Source organism: Salmo salar, chromosome ssa20, assembly GCF_905237065.1.
Source record: "Salmo salar chromosome ssa20, Ssal_v3.1, whole genome shotgun sequence".
Lineage (NCBI taxonomy): Eukaryota > Metazoa > Chordata > Actinopteri > Salmoniformes > Salmonidae > Salmo > Salmo salar.
The window spans coordinates 43,923,632-43,944,647 of NC_059461.1; the positions used below are offsets into that span (position 1 = coordinate 43,923,632).

General features: G+C 40.6%; 1 protein-coding gene across 1 annotated transcript in view; it reads left to right on the top strand.

The window, feature by feature from the left end:
* The first annotated feature begins 8,968 nt into the window (after positions 1-8,968).
* Positions 8,969-21,016, top strand: part of dvl3 (dishevelled, dsh homolog 3 (Drosophila)) — a 38,482-nt gene continuing 26,434 nt past the window's right edge. Inside the window, exon 1 of the mRNA NM_001140662.1 lies at positions 8,969-9,473. Within this exon, the coding sequence (NP_001134134.1) occupies positions 9,313-9,473 (161 nt within the window). The 5' untranslated portion in view covers positions 8,969-9,312. The remainder of the gene's footprint in view (positions 9,474-21,016) is intronic.

The following is a 21,016-nucleotide window of genomic DNA, read 5'->3' on the forward strand; positions in this document are numbered from 1 at the left end:
TCCTAGTCTCGTTCTTGCTTGCATCAAAAGTCAAAGTATTAGTAGGAAACCGAATGTGATCAGACCACAAACTAATTGGCCTTCATATAACGCTTACAGAATTCCCACGTGGACGGGAATATTGGACATTTTATCAAAGCCTATTGGATGACAATTTGTTCTTAACTAATACAAAATAATTCATAATTGACTTTTTTTGGAACAACATAGATCCCCTTATTGTATGGGACACTTTCAAATGTACTTCTAGAGGCCATTAAATACAATACTGATCATTAAAACTAAAGCAGTTTAGGTCAAGAGATTAGACTAATAAAGGAAAGAGAAGAAGTAACAGCGCAGGTAGATGGTAATGGAGACTGTACTATAGAGCCACAACATAGGTTAGAGGAAAAACAAAAAGAATTGGAGGTACTTATTCAAGAATGATCAAGTGTATTACAAAAATAAAGCAAATTGGATGGAAAATTGTGAAAAATGCACAAAATGTTTCTTGATTCTTCAACATAGAAATTCTACCAAAAATAATTTACAGAACTTGTTACAAATGGAGTTATCCATGATTTACCAAATTATATTTTTAAAGAGGAAGCAAAATATTTTAAGCATATGTTTTCAGTCTCCTCCATTTCAACTGAATGATGTTAACTGTTAAGATTTCTTTCCTAGTAATAATAATATTAATAATAATAATAACAAATTTACAGAAAGACCTGTGTGAAGGCCAACATACAGAAGATATAAAATCTATTCAGTCTGGAAAAACACCAGTAGAGGTATATCAGACCTTTTTTGATGCACTCAAGGATCCATCATTAGCATGTTTTAATTACTCTTATACAAATGGTAGACTTTCAGGTACGCACCAAGAAGGTCTCATTTCAGTTTTTTACATGGACGATATATTGGAGATAATGTACGACAATTACTTGAAAAAATGTAACATTCTTAAACATTGAAGACACCAGGCCTGGTCTTCTTAGCAGATTTTGAAAAGGCGTTTGATGACATACGACTAGAATTTATATATAAATGCCTGGATTACTTTAATTTTGGTGAATTGCTTATACAATGGGTTAAAAGTATGTACGGAAACCACAGATGTAAATAATGGTTAGTTCTCAGAAAGTATTGAGCTTTTAAGAGGATTGAAACAAGGCTATCTGTTGTCTCCATATCTATTTATTATGGCCATTGAAATGGAGCTATTAGAATTAGATCCAACAAGAACATTAAGGGGTTAGAAATCCAGGGGATAAAAACAAAAGTGTCAATGTATGCCAATGATTCTAGTTTTTTCTTAAGTCCGCAATCTGGATCCCTGCACAGTCTCATTGAAGATCTTGATCCCTTTTCTAGTGTCTCTGGATTAAAACCTAATTATGACAAGTGTACCATATTACGTATTGGATCGTTAAAGCAATGTTTACACTACCTTGTAGTTTACCCTTAAAATGGGTGGATGATGAAGTAGACATACACTACCAGTCAAAAGTTTTAATTTATTTTAACTTTTTTCTACATCTACAAAAATAATAGTGAAGACATCAAAATTGTGAAATAACACATATAGAATAATGTAGTAATCAAAAGTGTTAACAAATCAAAATCAATTTTATATTTGAGATTCTTCAAATAGCCACCCTTTGCCTTGATGACAGCTTTGCATTCTCTCAATCAGCTTCATGAGGTAGTCAGCTGGAATACATTTCAATTAACAGGTGTGCCTTCTTAAAAGTTGCTTTGTGGTGTTTCTTTCCTTAATCCATTTGAGCCAATCAGTTGTGATGTGACAAGGTAGGGGTGGTATACAGAAGAAAGCCCAATTTGGTAACAAACCAAATCCATATTATTGGAAGAACAGCTCAAATAAGCAAAGAGAAACGACAGTTCATCTTTACTTTAAGACATGAAGGTCAGTCAATGCGGAACATTTCAAGAACTTTGAAAGTGCAGTCGCAAAAACCATAAAGCGCTATGATGAATCTGGCTTATGAGGACCACCACAGGAATGGAAGACCCAGAGTTACCTCTGCTGCAGAGGATAAGTTCATTAGAGTTACCAGCCTCAGAAATGGCAAAGAAACCACTACTAAAGGACACCAATAAGAAAAAGAGACTTGCTTGGGCCAAGAAACACGAGCAATGGACATTAGACCGTGGAAATTTGTCCTTTGGTCTGTAGTCCAAGTTGGAGATTTTTGGTTCCAAACGCTGTGTCTTTGTGATACACGGTGTCGGTGAACAGATGACCTCCACATGTGTATTTCCCACCGTAAAGCATGGAGGAGGGGGTGTTATGGTGTGGGGGTGCTTTGCTGGTGACACTGTCTGATTTATTTAGAATTCAAGTAACGCTTAACCAGCATGGCTACCACAGTATTCTTCAGCGATACACCATCCCATCTGGTTTGTAATGTAGAAAATAGTAAAAATAAACACCCTTGAATGAGTAGGTATTCTAAAACTTTTTACCCTTAGTGTACTTGGTATTCACATCTCAAAAAATATAAATTAACTTACCACAATTAATTTCAATAGAAAGTTAGAAAAAATAGATTCTGCAACCATGGAGAAGTACATTTTTATTTTTTTATTTCACCTTTATTTAACCAGGTAGGCAAGTTAAAAACAAGTTCTCATTTACAATTGCGACCTGGCCAAGATAAAGCAAAGCAGTTCGACACATACAACAACACAGAGTTACACATGGAGTAAAACAAACATACAGTCAATAATATAGTAGAAAAATAAGTCTATATACAATGTGAGCAAATGAGGTGAGATAAGGGAGGTAAAGGCAAAAAAAGGCCATGGTGGCGAAGTAAATACAATGTAGCAAGTAAAACACTGGAATGGTAGATTTGGTAGATTTGCAGTGGAAGAAAGTGCAAGTAGAAATATAAATAATGGGGTGCAAAGGAGCAAAATAAATAAATACAGTAGGGGAAGAGGTCGTTTGGGCTAAATTATAGATGGGCTATGTACAGGTGCAGTAATCTGCGAGCTGCTCTGACAGCTAAATACTTGTCTATTTATGGAAAAATCATATTGATTAACTCTTTGGTCACAGTTTACTTACTAATGGCACTGCCTACTCCAGATGATTTTTTTAAATCATATGAGCAAAAAATATTTAATTTTATTTGGAATGCTAAGACAGACAAAATATGAGTTTGGGGGGCTAAAATTATTAAATAATTAAGCTTTAAACCTCTCACTAAAAGCTTCACTCATACAAATTATACTTAAAACAGAAACGGTTCTCCAGTAGATTATTATTAAAGGTTCATCCTTTGTTCAAAAATTGCCAACTGAGCCTCCCTGTGGCTCAGTTGGTAGAGCATGGTGTTTGCAATGGTGTTTGCAATGCCAGGGTTGTGGGTTCGATTCCCACGGGGGGCCAGTATGAGAAAAAAAAAAATGTATGAAATTAATTGAAATGTATGCATTCACTACTGTAAGTCGCTCTGGATAAGAGCGTCTGCTAAATGACTAAAATGTCAATGTAAATGTAAAATACGGATTACAACTCCTAATTTCTGACAAATGTAAAATAAAACTTTGTTTTAAAGTATCGCCCTTTCTTAAACAAGCCATACAAAGCTGGTTACAATTTCAGTTTAATCCTCCAGAAAAGATAGAACAAATATTACAACAAATGTTGTAAACTCAAATACACTGATTTAATAAAAAAATACACTTTATGGATTTTGTTTTGCAAATTGTATTATATTTATTAATGATATTATGAATAGAAATGGAGGAGTTATCGAAAATATATGGGAATATCTGCTCAATCCAAATTTACAACCAACTGATAGCAGCACTACCACAAAAATGGAGGAGGCAAGTGCAAAAGGGAGAAGGTAGGGAACTTGTTTGCCTGCCATATATTAAAGATAGAAATTGTCTGAAAGGAACTGGCATAAATAGAAAAGGAGGTTGCAAAACAAATGGGAGGAGATTTTCGATGTTCCAATTCCATGGCATAGGTACAAAAAAACCTACACTTGATTTAACACTTAAGGTTTTTCAATTATTATATACAATTCTGGCCACAAACAGAATGCTATATACAGTTGAAGTCGGAAGTTTACATACACTTATGTTGGAGTCATTCAAACTCGTTTTTCAACCACTCCACAAATTTCTTCTTAACAAACTATAGTTTTGGCAAGTCGGTTAGGACATCTACTTCGTGCATGACACAAGTCATTTTTCCAACAATTGTTTACAGAGATTATTTCACTTATAATTCACTGTATCACAATTCCAGTGGGTCAGAAGTTTACATACACTAAGTTGACTGTGCCTTTAAACAGCTTGGAATATTCCAGAAAATTATGTCATGGCTTTAGAAGCTTCTGATAGGCTAATTGACATCATTTGAGTCAGTTGGAGGTGTACCTGTTGATGTGTTTCAAGACCTACCTTCAAACCTCTTTGCTTGACATCATGGGAAAATCAAAAGAAATCAGCCAAGACCTCAGAAAAAAACTTGTAGACCTCCACAAGTCTGGATCATCCTTGGGAAAAATGTTCAAATGCCTTAAGGTACCACATTCATCTGTATAAACACCATGGGACCACGCAGCTGTCATACCACTCAGGAAGGAGACGTGTTCTGTCTCCTAGAGATGAACGTACTTTGGTGCGAAAAGTGCAAATCAATCCCAGAACAACAGCAAAGGACCTTGTGAAGATGCTGGAGGAAACAGGTACAAAAGTATCTATATCCACAGTAAAACAAGTCCAATATCGACATAACCTGAAAGGCAGCTCAGCAAGGAAGAAGCCACTGCTCTAAAACTGCCATAAAAAAGCCAGACTACGGTTTGCAACTGCACATGGGGACAAAGATCGTACTTTTTGGAGAAATGTCCTCTGATCTCATGAAACAGAAATATAACTGTTTGGCCATAATGACCATCGTTATGTTTGGAGGAAAAAGAGGGACGCTTGCAAGCCGAAGAACACCATCCCAACCGTGAAACACGGGGGTGGCAGCATCAGGTTGTGGGGGTGCTTTGCTGCAGGAGGGACTGGTGCACTTCACAAAATAGATGGCATCATAAGGTAGGAAAATTATGTGGATATATTGAAGCAACATCTCAAGACATCAGTCAGGAAGTTAAACCTTGGTCGCAAATGGGTCTTCCAAATGGACATTGACCCCAAGCATACTTCCAAAGTTGTATAGAAAATTTGAAAATATCCCATAGAAAATATGTCGGCAGAACTGAAAAGGCTTGTGTGAGCAAGGAGGCCTACAAACCTGACTCAGTTACACCAGCTCTGTCAGGAGGAATGGGACAAAATTCATTGAATTTATTGTGGGAAGCTTGTGGAAGGCTACCCTAAACTTTGACCCAAGTTAAACAATTTAAAGGAAATGCTACCAAATACTTATTGAGTGTATGTAAACTTCTGACCCACTGGGAATGTGATGAAATAAATAAAAGCTGAACTAAATCATTCTCTACTTTTATTCTGACATTTCAAATTCTTAAAATAAAGTGGTGATCCTAACTGACCTTAGACAGGGGATTTTTACTAGGATTAAATGTCAGGAATTGTGAAAAACTGAGTTTAAATGTATTTGGCTAAGGTGTATGTAAACTTCCGACTTCAACTGTATATGCTTAATTTAGAGTTATTAATGTAACTTTAGTTGTTCTACAAACGTTGGGATATATTTTTAAATTTTTAATACATTATAAGGCAGCATGATGCGAATCTAATGATGATTTGAAAAAAAGTATCTTGAAAGGCATGAGCTCTGCTTTGTTTTTTTGCGCAGGCTGTACACATTTCGTCAGTCTCTCATTCACAATTTGAGAAGCCCTTGATAATGCCTCGAATTTCCCGGTGGCATCCGGGTTGTGTGGCCATAATGCACCCTTAACAAACCATGCCTGCATGCTCCGAGGCTCTCCATCACGTGATCGGGTCTTTCTCACAGGCTACAATTGAAGACGGACACATCCGGCACGCAACTGCGCGTCTCCTTATCCAATTCCGAGGTGCATAGTTTAGATACTGGAAGAACTGTCCACATTTACTTTTCGTCAGCCAACAAGATGAATAGGCCTAACGAACAGCAAAAGCACTAGCCTATGTCAATCTACTATCCCCCATAGTACAAAAACGTACCTATTCTGTGCGAGAAATAAATATTCCAAGCATAGTCTGGGACAGTTGTGGGATACGATAGATCCCAAATGAATACAACCACTAGAATCAAACAAACGTTTTTATTTAATGAGGTTGATACAACAGTTCAGAAAGTGTAGCTTAACATTTTTATAAACTATTAGGCTTTTGCTTCACATTATAAGCACAGCAATGCGCACACGGCAGTAGGCTGGCTATAAGTACACATGTTCCATTAGCGAAAAAAACATTATCAAAAGTGACTGTGACCGCAAATGGGCATGTAATGCTTTTATTATAAAGGTGCATTTTTGTGGTGAAAATTATCTGCCCCAAACTTGAAACTCATGCGCTGCTTATGTATGCCAGTTAGGCTCTACACCCCTTGTAAAGCGGATTCATGTGCTTAATTTTTTATTAAGAAGTTGTTAGGCCACTTTAGCTGTGATACAAACCTTAACAAAACATATAGGCCTATGGGCTAGGCTACATGAGGTGTGGACTATGATTCGAAAAAGTCAAACAAAAATGTATTGTTTCTTGCCTTTTGCTGGGCATCATTCACAAATTATATAATTCACAAGTAATATGCTAATATTGTCACACATCAGACTATTATTGATGTAATCTTGTCTTTACATATACTAAATAATATGTGTGAAATTCGTTTTGATTTAGAATGGACCATTATCATAAGTCGTTTTTGTGGTATCTGTGCCTTACTATTTATATTTTTGACAACTTTAATGTTACTAGGAAAAGAGACCCTTAAACCAAGAATTGGGACCACACAGCCACTCCACTGAATAGCAGACTAATGATTGCTTTGCAATGCTTGCAGTTGGCCACTGATTCCTTCCAAACCACTCATTGTTGAATTTGCGATTTCCAACATGTTGTGTAATGTTTATGTCCAATGGTCGATGAGCACCAATACGTTTAATCTGTAATTTCTCTTCATTATTTCTCTTCATATGACAATGATTAAAAAGGATTTGCCAGTAGATTGTCGACTTGATTCATGATGATGATTGCTAGCTAAGATTTTGAAAGTATCAGTCCAATTTTTTATTTTTTATTTATTATTTCACTTTTTATTTAACCAGGTAAGCTAGTTAAGAACAAGTTCTCATTTACAACTGTGACCTGGCCAAGATGAAGCAAAGCAGTGCGACACAAACAACAGCACAGAGTTACAGCACAGAGTTACACAATCAAAGCTACTGTAAATATGTGATTTGACATCATTTTATCTGTGGCAAATGACCTTGAGCCTTCTTGAATGGGCACCTCTATGCAGCACCCAAGGGGCTTGAATTTTCGAGCTTTACCCTGGTGGTGACATAGTGTCCCCATGAGTGACTGAACACTGAGCCAATCACGGTGCAATGCTCTGTATTTTCTGCTGGCTTGCCCCACCACCACAGAAAGCACTGCGCTAGGCTGAAACACCTGACATTTTGGAGCTGCCTTACTCAAGAAAACAAAAAAGAGTCCATGTTTGTATGCGGCTCAATGATATGTTTTTTTTTACATTGTTTGCAAACTGATATGTGACACGTATTAACATGCAGAACAGGAAGGCCATGTTTTTTGTTGCAAGAAATGTCGGGCTCTGCCTTGAATGATGGGTGGCCAACTCTCAACTGCCTCTCAACTGCCTTAGTCAATTGTTGATTCTCTGTTTTTTCCGGAATCTTCTCATTTGGATGGGGGAGGGAACAAAGGGAATAAGTACAGAAGTTATCCAGCCTGCTGACTAAGAAATGTAAATAGCAAAGCATAGTCTATCTCTCTATATATGTCTGCCTGACTGCTGAGGGGCAACATAGTCAATGTACTTGCTAGGCTAAGCCTAACTTAGTGAAGACCTTTGGTAATGGTTATTCATGATCGTCTCTGTCTTTACAGTTCCTGAAATATGTCAATGACCTGATGCATGGCCTCTACAGGAGTGCTTAGCCACCCACTCAGTTACAAGTGACCTATTCTTCCACATCCCAGGGAAAGGAGAGAGGAGAACCACCACCTCGTCAAATGTTGTGCACAAATTTGTTTACATCCTTGTTAGTGAGCATTTCTCCTTTGCCAAGATAATCCAACCACCTGACAGGTGTGGCATATCAAGAAGCTGATTAAACAGCATGATCATTACACAGGTGCACCTTGTGCTGAGGACAATAAAAGGCCACTCTAAAATGTGCAGTTTTGTCACAGATGTCTCAAGTTTTGAGGAAGTATGCAATTGGTATGCTGACTGCAGGAATGTCCACCAGAGCTGTTGCCAGATAATTGAAAGTTAGTTTCTCTACCAATGTCGTTTTAGAGAATTTGGGAGTATGTCAAATATATGTGGCCTCACAACCACAGACCACATGTAACAACGCCACCCTAGGACCTCCACATCCGGCTTCTTCAACTGTGAAATTGTCTGAGGGGGTGCTGAGGTGTATTTCTGTCTATAATAAAGCCCTTTTGTAGGGAAACACTCATTCGAATTGGATGGGCCTGGCTCCCCAGTGAGTGAGCCATCGTGTGAAAACCATAGATTAGGGCCTATTGAATTTATTTATATTTATATGAACTTTAAAGTTCATATAAAGAAATCAGTCAATTGAAATAAATTGTAAAATCTTTGAAATTGTTGCATGTTGCGTTTATATTTTTGCTCTATCCGTATTTTCTTAAATCTTCAAGAGTTCAAATCATATTGTCTTACACCAATTTTTTTGTTAATTTCATTCCCAGTCCTCTAGAGGGAGTTTCATTGTAAAGTCGATAGAAGGGGCTATTCTTACACATCTGCGGACAGCTGTTACAACGTGCAGGAAAAGCACTCTCCGACGCTATATAGAGCGCAATCTGAGGCTCATAACAGGCGCAAATTAACCCAGTTCCATTATTGTGTAATGAGAGACTGCAACGAACAAAAACAATACCAAGTTGTAACTGTAGATGTCATTTTATTTTAAACGTATTTTATTTGGACACATCAGTCCGCGTCGTGCGAGGATCGTTTAAAGCGCAGCAGAGCGAAGAGTTGACAACAGCCGGGATACAGGCAAGAGGAGACGCTGTGGTAGACCCAGCGCCAGGGAGGCAGAGTGTGGACCCGGGGCTGGATGTACCCGGCCTTACCCTCCCCAGAGGCTCGCCATGGGGGATACCAAAATTATATATCATTTGGACGACCAGGAAACTCCGTACCTGGTCAAGCTGCCCATCGCTGCCGACAGGGTTACTCTTGCAGACTTCAAAAATGTCCTCAATAAACCCAACTATACATTTTTCTTCAAATCCATGGACGATGATTTCGGGTAAGACCATTGTGCAAAATAGGCAAAGTAACTTATTTTGCTGCTCTTCTATCTACATATGGAGCGTAGAAGTGGTGTGTTTATCTTTCATGTGATTTATACAGTTGCAAAGATATGATTTTACATTCACGTACTGATTCTCTGCGCTCTGCCTCGCTCTTGTCAATGTCACCTGATAGCCTAGGACTTTAAGGGCGCCTTTACGCATTGCTGAAAATAGCTTTCCCACCAGTGTTTTGAATAGGTTACAAATATGTTACAAATATGTTATCTGATTAAATGGAATACATTGTAGTTTCTTTCATGTTGCAAGAGCGTCCATTTTGGAAATGGAGGACTCCGGTTATTGGCAGCACTGGCGAGAGGGGTGGGGGCAGTGGTGCGGTTGGAAGTCTTTCAATTTGTCACATAGCAGGGATTGAGGCTCTCCAAACTCAAACCCCACTAAAAAAAACTATGCTTTGGGGAGGTTAGAGGGTGGAAACCCTGTCAGTCGACTGTTACTAAAGCGCAAGGCTTTGCGTTTTCTCAGAAGCGCGGCCGGCTGTTCAGATCATTTTCGAGCATAAGAAGTTTCTAAGTAATAACGGAACGTTGTGCTTGTGTCCAATAAAATGCTTGGCAGAGTATGAACTTGATAGTGTCCATTCCCACTGCCTTAATTTTTTCTTGAGACCTTGGGACCACGGAGAAGTTTGACGTGCCAGGCTCTTTTGTGATCAACTGAAAATTAGGTTTAATTTCCTTGCCCTCATACATTTAACCGTCGTTACAGTGTGTGTGAGAGAGCTTAGCTTGAATGTGTCGGAGAGCGATAAAATAAATGTGATCTGTGCTGACGGCAATGTGGCTATTGTAAGGCGCGTTCATTAGGACGTACAGATGTGTCCATGTGATGTTACTATGCGGCCTTGGACTATTTACGTTGAGAGAAAGCAAAATAATCACTCTTCAGATGTTCTTCTAAGCACCTATCGCTTTTTTGCATACAACAGAATTGTAGCAGAAATACAAAGTTCAATAATACAAATCAAATGTTATTTGTCACATGCTTCGTAAACAACAGGTATAGACTAACATTGGAATACTTACTTACGGGTCCTTTTCCAACAATGCAGAGTTAAAGTTAATAGTGACGAGGAATAAATACACATTGAATAGTAACAAATGACATGGCTATATATACAGTGAGTACCAATACCGAGTCGACGTGCAGGGGTACGAGGTAATTGAGGTAGTTATGTACATATACAGTGTATTCTGAAAGTATTCAGACCCCTTGACTTTTCCACATTTTGTTACGTTACAGCCTCATTCTAAAATGTATTAAATACATTTTTCCCTCATCAATCTACACACAATACCCCATAATGACGAAGCGAAAACAGGTTTTTAGACATTTTAGCAAATGTATAAAAATAAATACCTTCTTTACATGAGTATTCAGACCATTTGCTATGAGACTCGAAATTGACCTCCGGTGCATCCTGTTTCCATTTAACATCCTTGAGATGGGTTCCATCTGTTCCACCAAATTTTTGCAGCACTGAAGGTCCCCAAGAACACAGTGGCTTCCATCATTCTTAAGTGGAAAAAGTTTGGAACCACCAAGACTCTTCCTAGAGCTGGCCACTCGGCCAAACTGAGCAATCGGGGGAGAAGGGCTTTGGTCAGGGAGGAGACCAATGGTCACTCTGCCAAAGCTCCAGAGTTCCTCTGTGGATATGGGAGAACCTCCCAGAAGGACAACCATCTCTGCAGCACTCCACCAATCAGGCCTTTATGGTAGAGTGGCCAGATGGAAGCCACTCCTCAGTAAAAGGCACATGACAGCCGCTTGGTGGCACCGTCTCCTCCAACAGGGTTGTTTTGGGTCGGCCTCTGGAATCAGTTCAAATGCCCTGGGAGGTGCAGACAAAGGATCCGCTTTGAGAAAGTCGTATTCCTGGTTGTAGTGCTGGTAAGTTGACGTCTCTCTGATATCCAATAGAAAGACCCGTGTGTGTTGGTGTGAGTGTGTGGGTAGAGTCCAGTGTGTGTGCATAGAGTCAGTGCAAGAGAATTAATGCAAAGAAGGGTCAATGTAGGTAGTCTGGGTAGCTATTTAATTAGATATTTAGCAGTCTTGTTTAGCAGTCTTATGGCTTGGGGGTAGAAGCTGTTCAGGGTCCTGTTGGTTCCAGACTTGGTGCCGTAGCAAAGAGAACAGTCTATGGTTGGGTGGCTGGAGTCTTATTTTTTTAATTAAAAAAAATAAAAAAATAAAAAAATTGGGCCTTCCTCTGACACCGCCTGGTATAGAGTTCCTAGATGGTAGGTAGTGATGTACTGGGCCATACTCCCCACCCTCTGTAGCGCCTTGCGGTCGGAGGTCGAGCAGTTGCCATACCAGGCGGTGATGCAACCAGTCAGGATGCTCTCAATGGTGCAGCTGTAGAACTTTTTGTGGATCTGGGGACCCATGCCAAATATCTTCAGTCTCCTGAGGGGGAATAGCTGTTGTTGTGCCCTCTTCACGACTGTCTTGGTGTGTTTGGACTGTGATAGTTCGTTGGTGATGTGGACACCAAGGAACTTGAAGCTCTCAACCTGCTCCACTACAGCCCTGTCGATGGCCATGGGGGTGTGCCCGGTCCTCTTTTTCCTGTAGTCTACAATTATCTCCTTTGTCTTGATCACATTGAGAGAGAGGTTGTTATCCTGGCACCACACGGCCAGGTCTCTGACCTCTAGGCTGTCTCATTGTCGGTGATCAGGCCTCCACTGATATGTCGTTGGAAAATGTAATGATGGTATTGGAGTCGTGCTTGGCCATGCAGTCATAGGTTAACAGGGAGTACAGGAGGGACCTGAGCACGCACCCCTGAGGGGCCCCCGTGTTGAGGATCAGCGTGGCAGATGTGTTGTTACCTACCCTTACCACCTGGGGGCTGGCCGTCAGGAAGTCCAGGATCCAGTTGCAGAGGGAGGTGTTTAGTCCCAGGGTCCTTAGCTTATTGATGAACTTTGAGGGCACTATGGGGTTGAACGCTGAGCTGTAGTCAATGAATAGTATTCTCATGTAGGTGTTCCTTTTTATCCAGGTGGGAAAGGGCAGTGTGGAGTGCAATAGAGATTGGTATTGCAGACTCGGTCAGGGACAGGTTGAAATTGTCAGTGAAGACACTTGCCAGTTGGTCAGTACACGTCCTGGTAATCCGTCTGGCCCTGCGTTCTTGTGAAAGTTAAACTGTTTAAGTCTTACTCACATCGGCTACAGAGAGCGTAATCACACAGTCGTCCGGAACAGCTGGTGCTCTCATGTATGTTTCACTGTTGCTTGCCTCGAAGCGAGCATAGTCATTTAGCTCGTCTGGTAGGCTCATGTTACTGGCAGCTCGTAGCTGTGCTTCCCTTTGTAGTCCGTAATAGTTTGCAAACCCTGCCACATCCGACGAGGGTTGGAGCCAGTGTAGTACGATTCAATCTTAGTCCTGTATTGACGCTTTACCTGTTTGATGGTTCATCGGCGGGCATAGCGGGATTTCTTAGAAGCTTCTGGGAAATAGTCCCGCTCCTTGACAGTGGCAGCTCTACCCTTCAGCTCAGTGTGGACATTGCCTGTAATCCATGTATGTATGTATGTATGTATGTATGTGTGTATGTATGTATGTATGTATGTATGTATGTATGTATGTATGTATGTATGTATGTATGTATGTATGTATGTATGTATGTATGTATGTATGTACGTTCATTGGGGAAGACGTCATCAATGCACTTATTGATGAAGCCAGTGACTGATGGGGCACAATCCCATCAGAAGATTTAATCTCGGAACATAATCGAGTCTGTGCTAGCAAAACAGTCCTGTACACTTCTGTATTTGAGTGAGTCACTGCTTTAGTTTTGGCTTGTAAGCAGGAATCAGGAGGATATAATTATGGTCAGATTTGCCAAATGGAGGGCAAGGGAGAGCTTTGTACGTGTCTCTGTGTGGAGTAAAGGTGGCCTAGAGGTTTTATATATATTTTTTTCTCTGGTTGCACATTTAACATGCTGGTAGAACAGCTGCCTCTGGTAAGACAAGGGGTGGCGGTCTGTGTCTATTTGTCAATAACAGCTGGTGCACGAAATCTAATATTTAGGAAGTCTCAAGGTTTTGCTCGCCTGAGGTAGAGTATCTCAGAAATCAGCAAAAACAGATTTAAGTTTCCCTGCATTGAAGTCCCCGGCCACTAGGAGTGCCACCTTTGGATGAACATTTTCCTGTTTGCTTATGGCCTTATACAGCTCATTGAGTGCGGTCTCAGTGCCAGCAACGGTTTGTGGTGGTAAATAGACAGCTACGAAAAATCTAGATGAAAACTCTCTTGGTAAGTAGTGTGGTCTACATCTTATCATGAGATACTCTACCTCAGGCGAGCAAAACCTTGAGACTTCCTTAATATTAGATTTCATGCACCAGCTGTTATTGACAAATAGACACAGACCGCCACCCCTTGTCTTCCCAGAGGCAGCTGTTCTATCTTGCTGATGCACGGAATACACAGCCAGCTGTATGTTATGCGTGTCGTCGTTGAGCCACAACTCGGTGAAACATAAGATATTTCAGTTTTTAATGTCCCGTTGGTAGGTTAGTCTTGAGCTCATCCATTTTATTATCCAATGATTACACGTTGGCTAATAGGACTGACGGTACAGGCGGATTACCCTTTCGCCGTCGGATCCTTACAAGGCTCCCCAACCTGCGTCCCTGATCTCTCCGTCTCTTCATGCGATTGACGGGGATTTGGGCCTTGTCAGGTGTCTGAAGTAAATCCTTTGCGTCCGACTCGTTAAAGAACAAGCTTTGTCCAGTACGAGATGAGTAATCGCTGTCCTGATATCCAGAGGCTCTTTTCGGTCATAAGAGACTGTGGCAGAAACATTATGTGCAAAATGCGTGAAAAAACACATAATAGCACAATTAGTTAGGAGCCCGTAAAACAGCAGCCATTTCCTCCGGCGCCATCATAGACATCACTGTGATGTATTATGGTTACCTTGTTAGCATTTAAACATGAAATCCAAGTCTTAAACGTTGCTATGTTTCAGAAATAGCAACGAAAATGTGTCATTTGCTTGTCACATTGTTACTTACCTTACACAGTGGTGGAAAAAGTACCTAATTGTCATACTTGAGTAAAAGTAAAGATACCTTAATAGAAAATGACTCACTTAAAATACTACTTCAGTAGAAGTGTTTGGTTTTAAACATGCTTATCAAAAGTAAATATAATTGCTAAAATATACTTAAGAATTTAAATGTATAAATCATTTAAAATTCTTTATATTAACCAAACGGCACTATTTTCTGTTTGAATTTACGGATAGCCAGGGGCACACTCCAGCACTCAGACAATTTAAAAACGAAGCATGTGTATTTCGTGATTCCGCCAGATCAGAGGCAGTAGGATGACCAGTGGTGTTCTCTTGATAAGTGCTTGAATTGGACAATTTTCATGTCCTGCGAAACATTCAAAATGTAACAAGTACTTTTGGGTGTCAGGGAAAATGTTTAGAGTAAAACGTAGATTACTTCACTACATTCCAAAATAAAGTACAAATATCCCCCAAAATTACTTAAGTAGTACTTTTAAAGGATTTTTACTTAAGTACTTTACACCCCTGACCTTAGTGACCACAAAGTCAGCACCTTTCCACTCCATTCATATGTAGATCCATTTGATTCATAAACTGGCTTGTCTGGCAGTCATGTTTTTATTTTAACCTGCCCTTCCCTTATCTACACTGAACTAATATCATTTCAGTAGTCCTCTATTATGATTAATCTCACATAGATCATTAGTACACCCTTGTGGTTGAATATATATGTATCTATTGTAGGTCCCAGGATACAACAATGATTAATGTTGAACTAATACCATCAAGGGATACCGAGCAATTTACAACAATGAACACCTTATGAAACGGCTGTGAAAACCAACCTTGCAATATTTCAGATTTAAATATTTAAACTTGGATCTTTTTTTGGTACAGTTGTCATTTAATTTATTTTCACAGATGGCGTGTTGAAAAGAGAGGAGGTGGGTGGGAGGTTCTGCCTGTCACTTGTTTTCAACAGGCAGCCAGTCTTGTAAGTGGGACTTGAAGAGGGAGAGTGAAAAGTCCAGGCACTGCTGCTCTCTTGGTTCTGAGTGTCTCTTGGTTCTGAGTGTTTGCAGTGCTCGTGTTTTTAGTTAATCTGTGTGTCTCAAATATTCTACTACCGTTCAAAAGCTTGGGGTCACTTAGAAATGTCCTTGTTTTTTAAAGAAAAGCAAAATTGTGTCCATTAAACTAAATGAAATTGATCAGAAATACAGTGTAGACAATGTTAATGGTGTAAATGACTATTGTAGCTGGAAACTGCTTTTACATTTTTTTTTAATGGAATATCTACATAGGCGTACAGAGGCCCATTATCAACAACCATCACTCCTGTGTTCCAATGGCACGTTGTGTTAGCTAATCCAAGTTTATCATTTTATAAGGCTAATTGATCATTAGAAAACCCTTTTGCAATTATGTTAGCACAGCTGAAAACTGTTGTTCTGATTTTAAAAAAGCTATAAAACTGGCCTTCTTTAGACTAGTTGAGTATCTGGAGCATCAGCATTTGTGGGTTCGATTATAGGATAATGGACAAAAGCAAATTTTGTATAAAAAAAAAAAAAAAAGGACATTTCTAAGTTACACTACCGTTCAAAAGTTTGGGGTATGTTCCCAGTATGATAGAGCAATAACTTTCTTAGCAGATAATGACAACAACAGTAGCTGTAGATGATGTAATGAAAAGTTGGAGGGTGGTTGGTAATGGAGGACATCAGGTGGATCCAGGTCTGGGTGTTGGGCAGAACCTCTTGGTCCTGGAGAACAGGTAATGGAGGACATCAGGTGGATCCACGTCTGGGTGTTGGGCAGAACCCCAAGGTCCTGGAGAACAGGAGCATAGGAAAAAGGTAGGAGACAGAGATGTAAACAAGCAAACACACAGGTTACACTTTACTGTGAGAAAAGTAGATGGAGTAGTGTAGTATTATAAATGGGAGATATGTACTTTTCAACCGTTTTTGAAGGTATAGCCCACCTCAAGCTGGTACCCCTCCGACTCAGAGCACAGAGTATCCGACTGATCCGAACTCACTGATTCTGGTGGATGGCATACCTCCTGGGTGGTTTAGACAGTCGATGGTCCTAAAGTCATTTGGAGAGGTAAATTAAAGAGTTACATTTTTATAAGCTCAGCATAACTACCATTTCTGGCTTCCTCAAACGTCAACCGAAGCTTAACATACTTTGTCTCATAGGCTTCACTGAAGTGTGGAGCGTCCAGCTGCTCCCATTGGAGATGATTATTGGCTTCCACCGAAGTAACCCTAAGAAGACAAAGAGAAAAATATCAGTGTTATTAAAAAAAATTAAGTGGTATCTTCAGGTAATTTTGTGTGCAAATGCAAATAGTTATCTGAGACTTTTATGTTCACCTTAACGGATGGTGATCCCAGCTAGGAGCGAAAGAGCAGCGAGGTTTCCCAGGTCTCACCTTCCTTTCGCCTTTCTTCCAAACCATTCGCCCGGATGTCGAAGCACTTGGTCGCCTTCTTGATTCTGCTCCAGTAGCTCTGTTTCTCCAGCACCTTGTCTATGTTCAATCTCACCTTGATTGATAACAGAAATAAATGCAATTATATTTCATATTATTACAAATCCATTTCTTATATATCTCTTGGAGGGCAAGAAAATGAATTAACAGAGGACAAAAAAATTTACCTGGTCAAAACTCTATCCTTCTCAGCCCGTGACTGAGAAGGTGTTCTGATCTAGTTCAACAACATTCACCACATCAGGTGGCGTTTCAGTGATCTGAGAGCACGTTATACAAAAATAGCAATAGACAAACAAGAACACTAAGTCAATCACAAATTTGAAAGACTACAGTATATGCAATAATTATATATACAATTGCATTGTTTACCTCAGGGCTCCCGAGAGGCGCAGCGGTCTAAGGCACTGCATCTCAGTGCTAGAGGTGTCACTACAGACCCTGGTTCGATCCCTGGCTGCACAATTGGCCCAGCGTTGTCCGGGTTAGGGGAGGGTATAAATAAGAATTTGTTCTTAACTGACTTGCCTAGTTAAATGGAAAAAAAACCAGCTCTGTCTATATAAAAAATCTATTTTGTTAAAAATGTATCTAGAACCTTGCATAATGCACATTCACTAATAATGTAGCAGGAATTATAGAAAGTTAACACCGGTCTCATGAACACTCTTAAGCACAAGCCCAGCTAATATTTATATTTCAAGTTTATCCAACTTGGATCTAGGTATAATTTCACAAGCTCTGAATACAGCTACCAAGGCAAACCAGTTAAATTGTTATGAACACAACCTTCTGTCAGTCTCCAACTGTTTGAACAGCATGCTAGCCTGTCAACTTTGTTCAGATGTTGAAATCAAGTGGCTTACCTTATTTCTCAGAATGAGAACGAGTTGCCAATTCCTTATATAATTGTTTTATGCTTATTGCACATTTTATAAAACAGTCATCCGATCAGCTAGTATAAAAATCTTTATTTGACTATAATGCTGCTAACGTGGTACCGTTTATGCACACGCAACATACTGAGCATGAATTTTCCAGAATTAATGTTTATTGGTACATCCGTTTTAGTAGTGTCTGCTCTGCTCAAAATTCGAAAAGTTGAAGCAAACAGGGTATGGTTCGAAAGGCTAACTAAGTTTGTTGCCTGCCTTCCCGCTTTTGGGACAACGACTCCCATTTATTAGGGCAGAGACATGAGCATCTCATCATTATACAGTGCATTCGGAAAGTATTCAGACACCTTCACTTTTTTTTAATGATTTTAGAATAAGGCTATAACATTAATCTACACACGATAGTCCATAATGACAAAGTGAAAACAAGTTTTTAGAAATGTTTAGCAAATTTATTAAAAAAAATATATATATGGGTCCTGAGAAAGGGACGTTACTTTTTTTGCTGAGTATAACTCAGCAAAAAAAGAAACGTCCCTTTTTCAGGACCCTGTCTTTCAAAGATAATTTGTAAAAATCAAAATAATTTCACAGATCTTCATTGTAAAGGGTTTAAACACTGTTTCCCATGCTTGTTCAATGAACCATAAACAATTAATGAACATGCACCTGTGGAACAGTCGTTAAGACACTAACAGCTTACAGACGGTAGGAAATTAAGGTCACAGTTATGAAAACGTAGGACACTAAAGAGGCCTTTCTACTGACTCTGAAAAACACCAAAAGAAAGATGCCCAGGGTCCCTGCTCATCTGCGTGAGCGTGCCTTAGGCATGCTGCAAGGAGGCATGAGGACTGCAGATGTGGCCAGGGCAATAAATGGCAATGTCCGTACTGTGAGATGCCTAAGACGGCGCTACAGGGAGACGGGACGGGCAGCTAATCGTCCTCGCAGTGGCAGACCACTTGTAACAACACTTGCACAGGATCGGTACATCCGAACGTCACACCTGCGGGACAGGTACAGGATGGCAACAACAACTGCCCAACTTACACCAGGAACGCATTATCCCTCCATCAGTGCTCAGACTGTCCGCAATCGGCTGAGAGAGGCTGGACTGAGGGCTTGTAGGCCTGTTGTAAGGCAGTTCCTCACCAGACATCACCGGCAACAATGTCGCCTATGGGCACAAACCCACCGTCGCTGGACCAGACAGGACTGGCAAAAAGTGCTTTTCACTGACGAGTCGCGGTTTTGTCTTACCAGGGGTGATGGTCGGATTCACGTTTATCGTCGAAGGAATGAGCGTTACACCGAGGCCTGTACTCTGGAGCGGGATCGAGGTGGAGGGTCCGTCATGGTCTGGGGCGGTGTGTCACAGCATCATCGGACTGAACTTGTCATTGCATGCAATCTCAACGCTGTGCGTTACAGGGGAGACATCCTCCTCCCTTGTGGTACCCTTCCTGCAAGCTCATCCTGACATGACCCTCCAGCATGACAGTGCCACCAGCCATACTGCTCATTCTGTGCATAATTTCCTCTAAGACAGGAATGTTAGTGTTCTGCCATGGCCAGCGACGAGTCCGGATTTCAATCCCATTGAGCACGTCTGGGACCTGTTGAGGGCTAGGGCCATTCCCCCCCCAGAAATGTCTTGGAACTTGCAGGTGCCTTTGTGGAAGAGTGGGGTAACATCTTACAGCAAGAACTGGTCAATGAGGAGGATATGCACTGCAGTGCTTAATGCAGCTGGTGGCCACACCAGATACTGACTTACTTTTGATTTTGACCCCCCCTTTGTTCAGGGACACATTATTCCATTTATGTTAGTCACTTGTCTGTGGAACTTGTTCAGTTTATGCCTGTAGAATCTTGTTTTATGTTCATACAAATATTTACACATGTTAAGATTGCTGAAAGTAAACGCAGTTGACAGTGAGAGGACGTTTATTTTTTTGCTGAGTTTATATACCTTATTTACATAAGTATTCAGACCCTTTGCTATGAGACTCGAAATTGAGCTCAGATGAATACTGTTTCCATTGATCATCCTTGATGTTTCTACAACTTCACTGGAGTTCACCTGTGGTAAATTCAATTGATTAGACATGATTTGTTAAAGGCACTCACCTGTCTATATAAGGTCCCACAGTTGACAGTGCATGTCAGAGCAAAAACCAATCCATGAGGTCGAAGGAATTGTCTGTAGAGCTTCGAGACAGGATTGTGTTGAGACACAGATCTGGGGAAAGGTACCAAAACATTTCTGCAGCGTTGAAGGTCCCCAAGAACACAGTGGCCTCCATCATTCTTAAATGGAAGAAGTTTGGAACTACCAAGACTCTTCCTAGAACTGGCTGCCTGGTCAAAATGAGCAAACGGGGGAGAAGGACCTTAGTCAGGGAGGTGATCAAGAAATCGATGTTCACTCTGACTGAGCTCCGGAGTTCCTCTGTGGGGATGGGAGAATCTTCCAGAAGGACAACCATCTCTGAAGTACTCCACCAATCAGGCCTTTATGGTAGAGTGGACAGACCAAAGCCACTCCTCAGTAAAAGGCAGTTTGCCTAAAGGCACCTAAAGGACTCTCAGACCATGAGAAACAAGATTCTCTGGTCTGATGAAACCAATATTTAGCTCTATGGCCTGAATGCCAAGTGTCACGTCAGGAAGAAACCTGGTGCTATCCCTACGGTGAAGAATGGTGGTGGCAGCATCTTGCTGTGTGCATGGTTTTCAGCGACAGGGACTGGGAGGCTAGTCAGGATCTTGGGAAAGATAAATGGAGCAAAGTACAGAGATCCTTGATTAAAACCTGCTCCAGAGCACTCAGGACCTCAGACTGGGCGCAAAGATTCATCTTCCAACAGGACAATGACCCTAAGCACACAGCCAAGACAACGCAGGAGTGACTTTGGGACAAGTCTCTGAATGTCCTTGAGTGGCCCAGCCAGAGGCCGGACTTGAACCCGATCAAACATCTTTGTAGAGAACTGAAAATAGCTGTGCGGCGACGC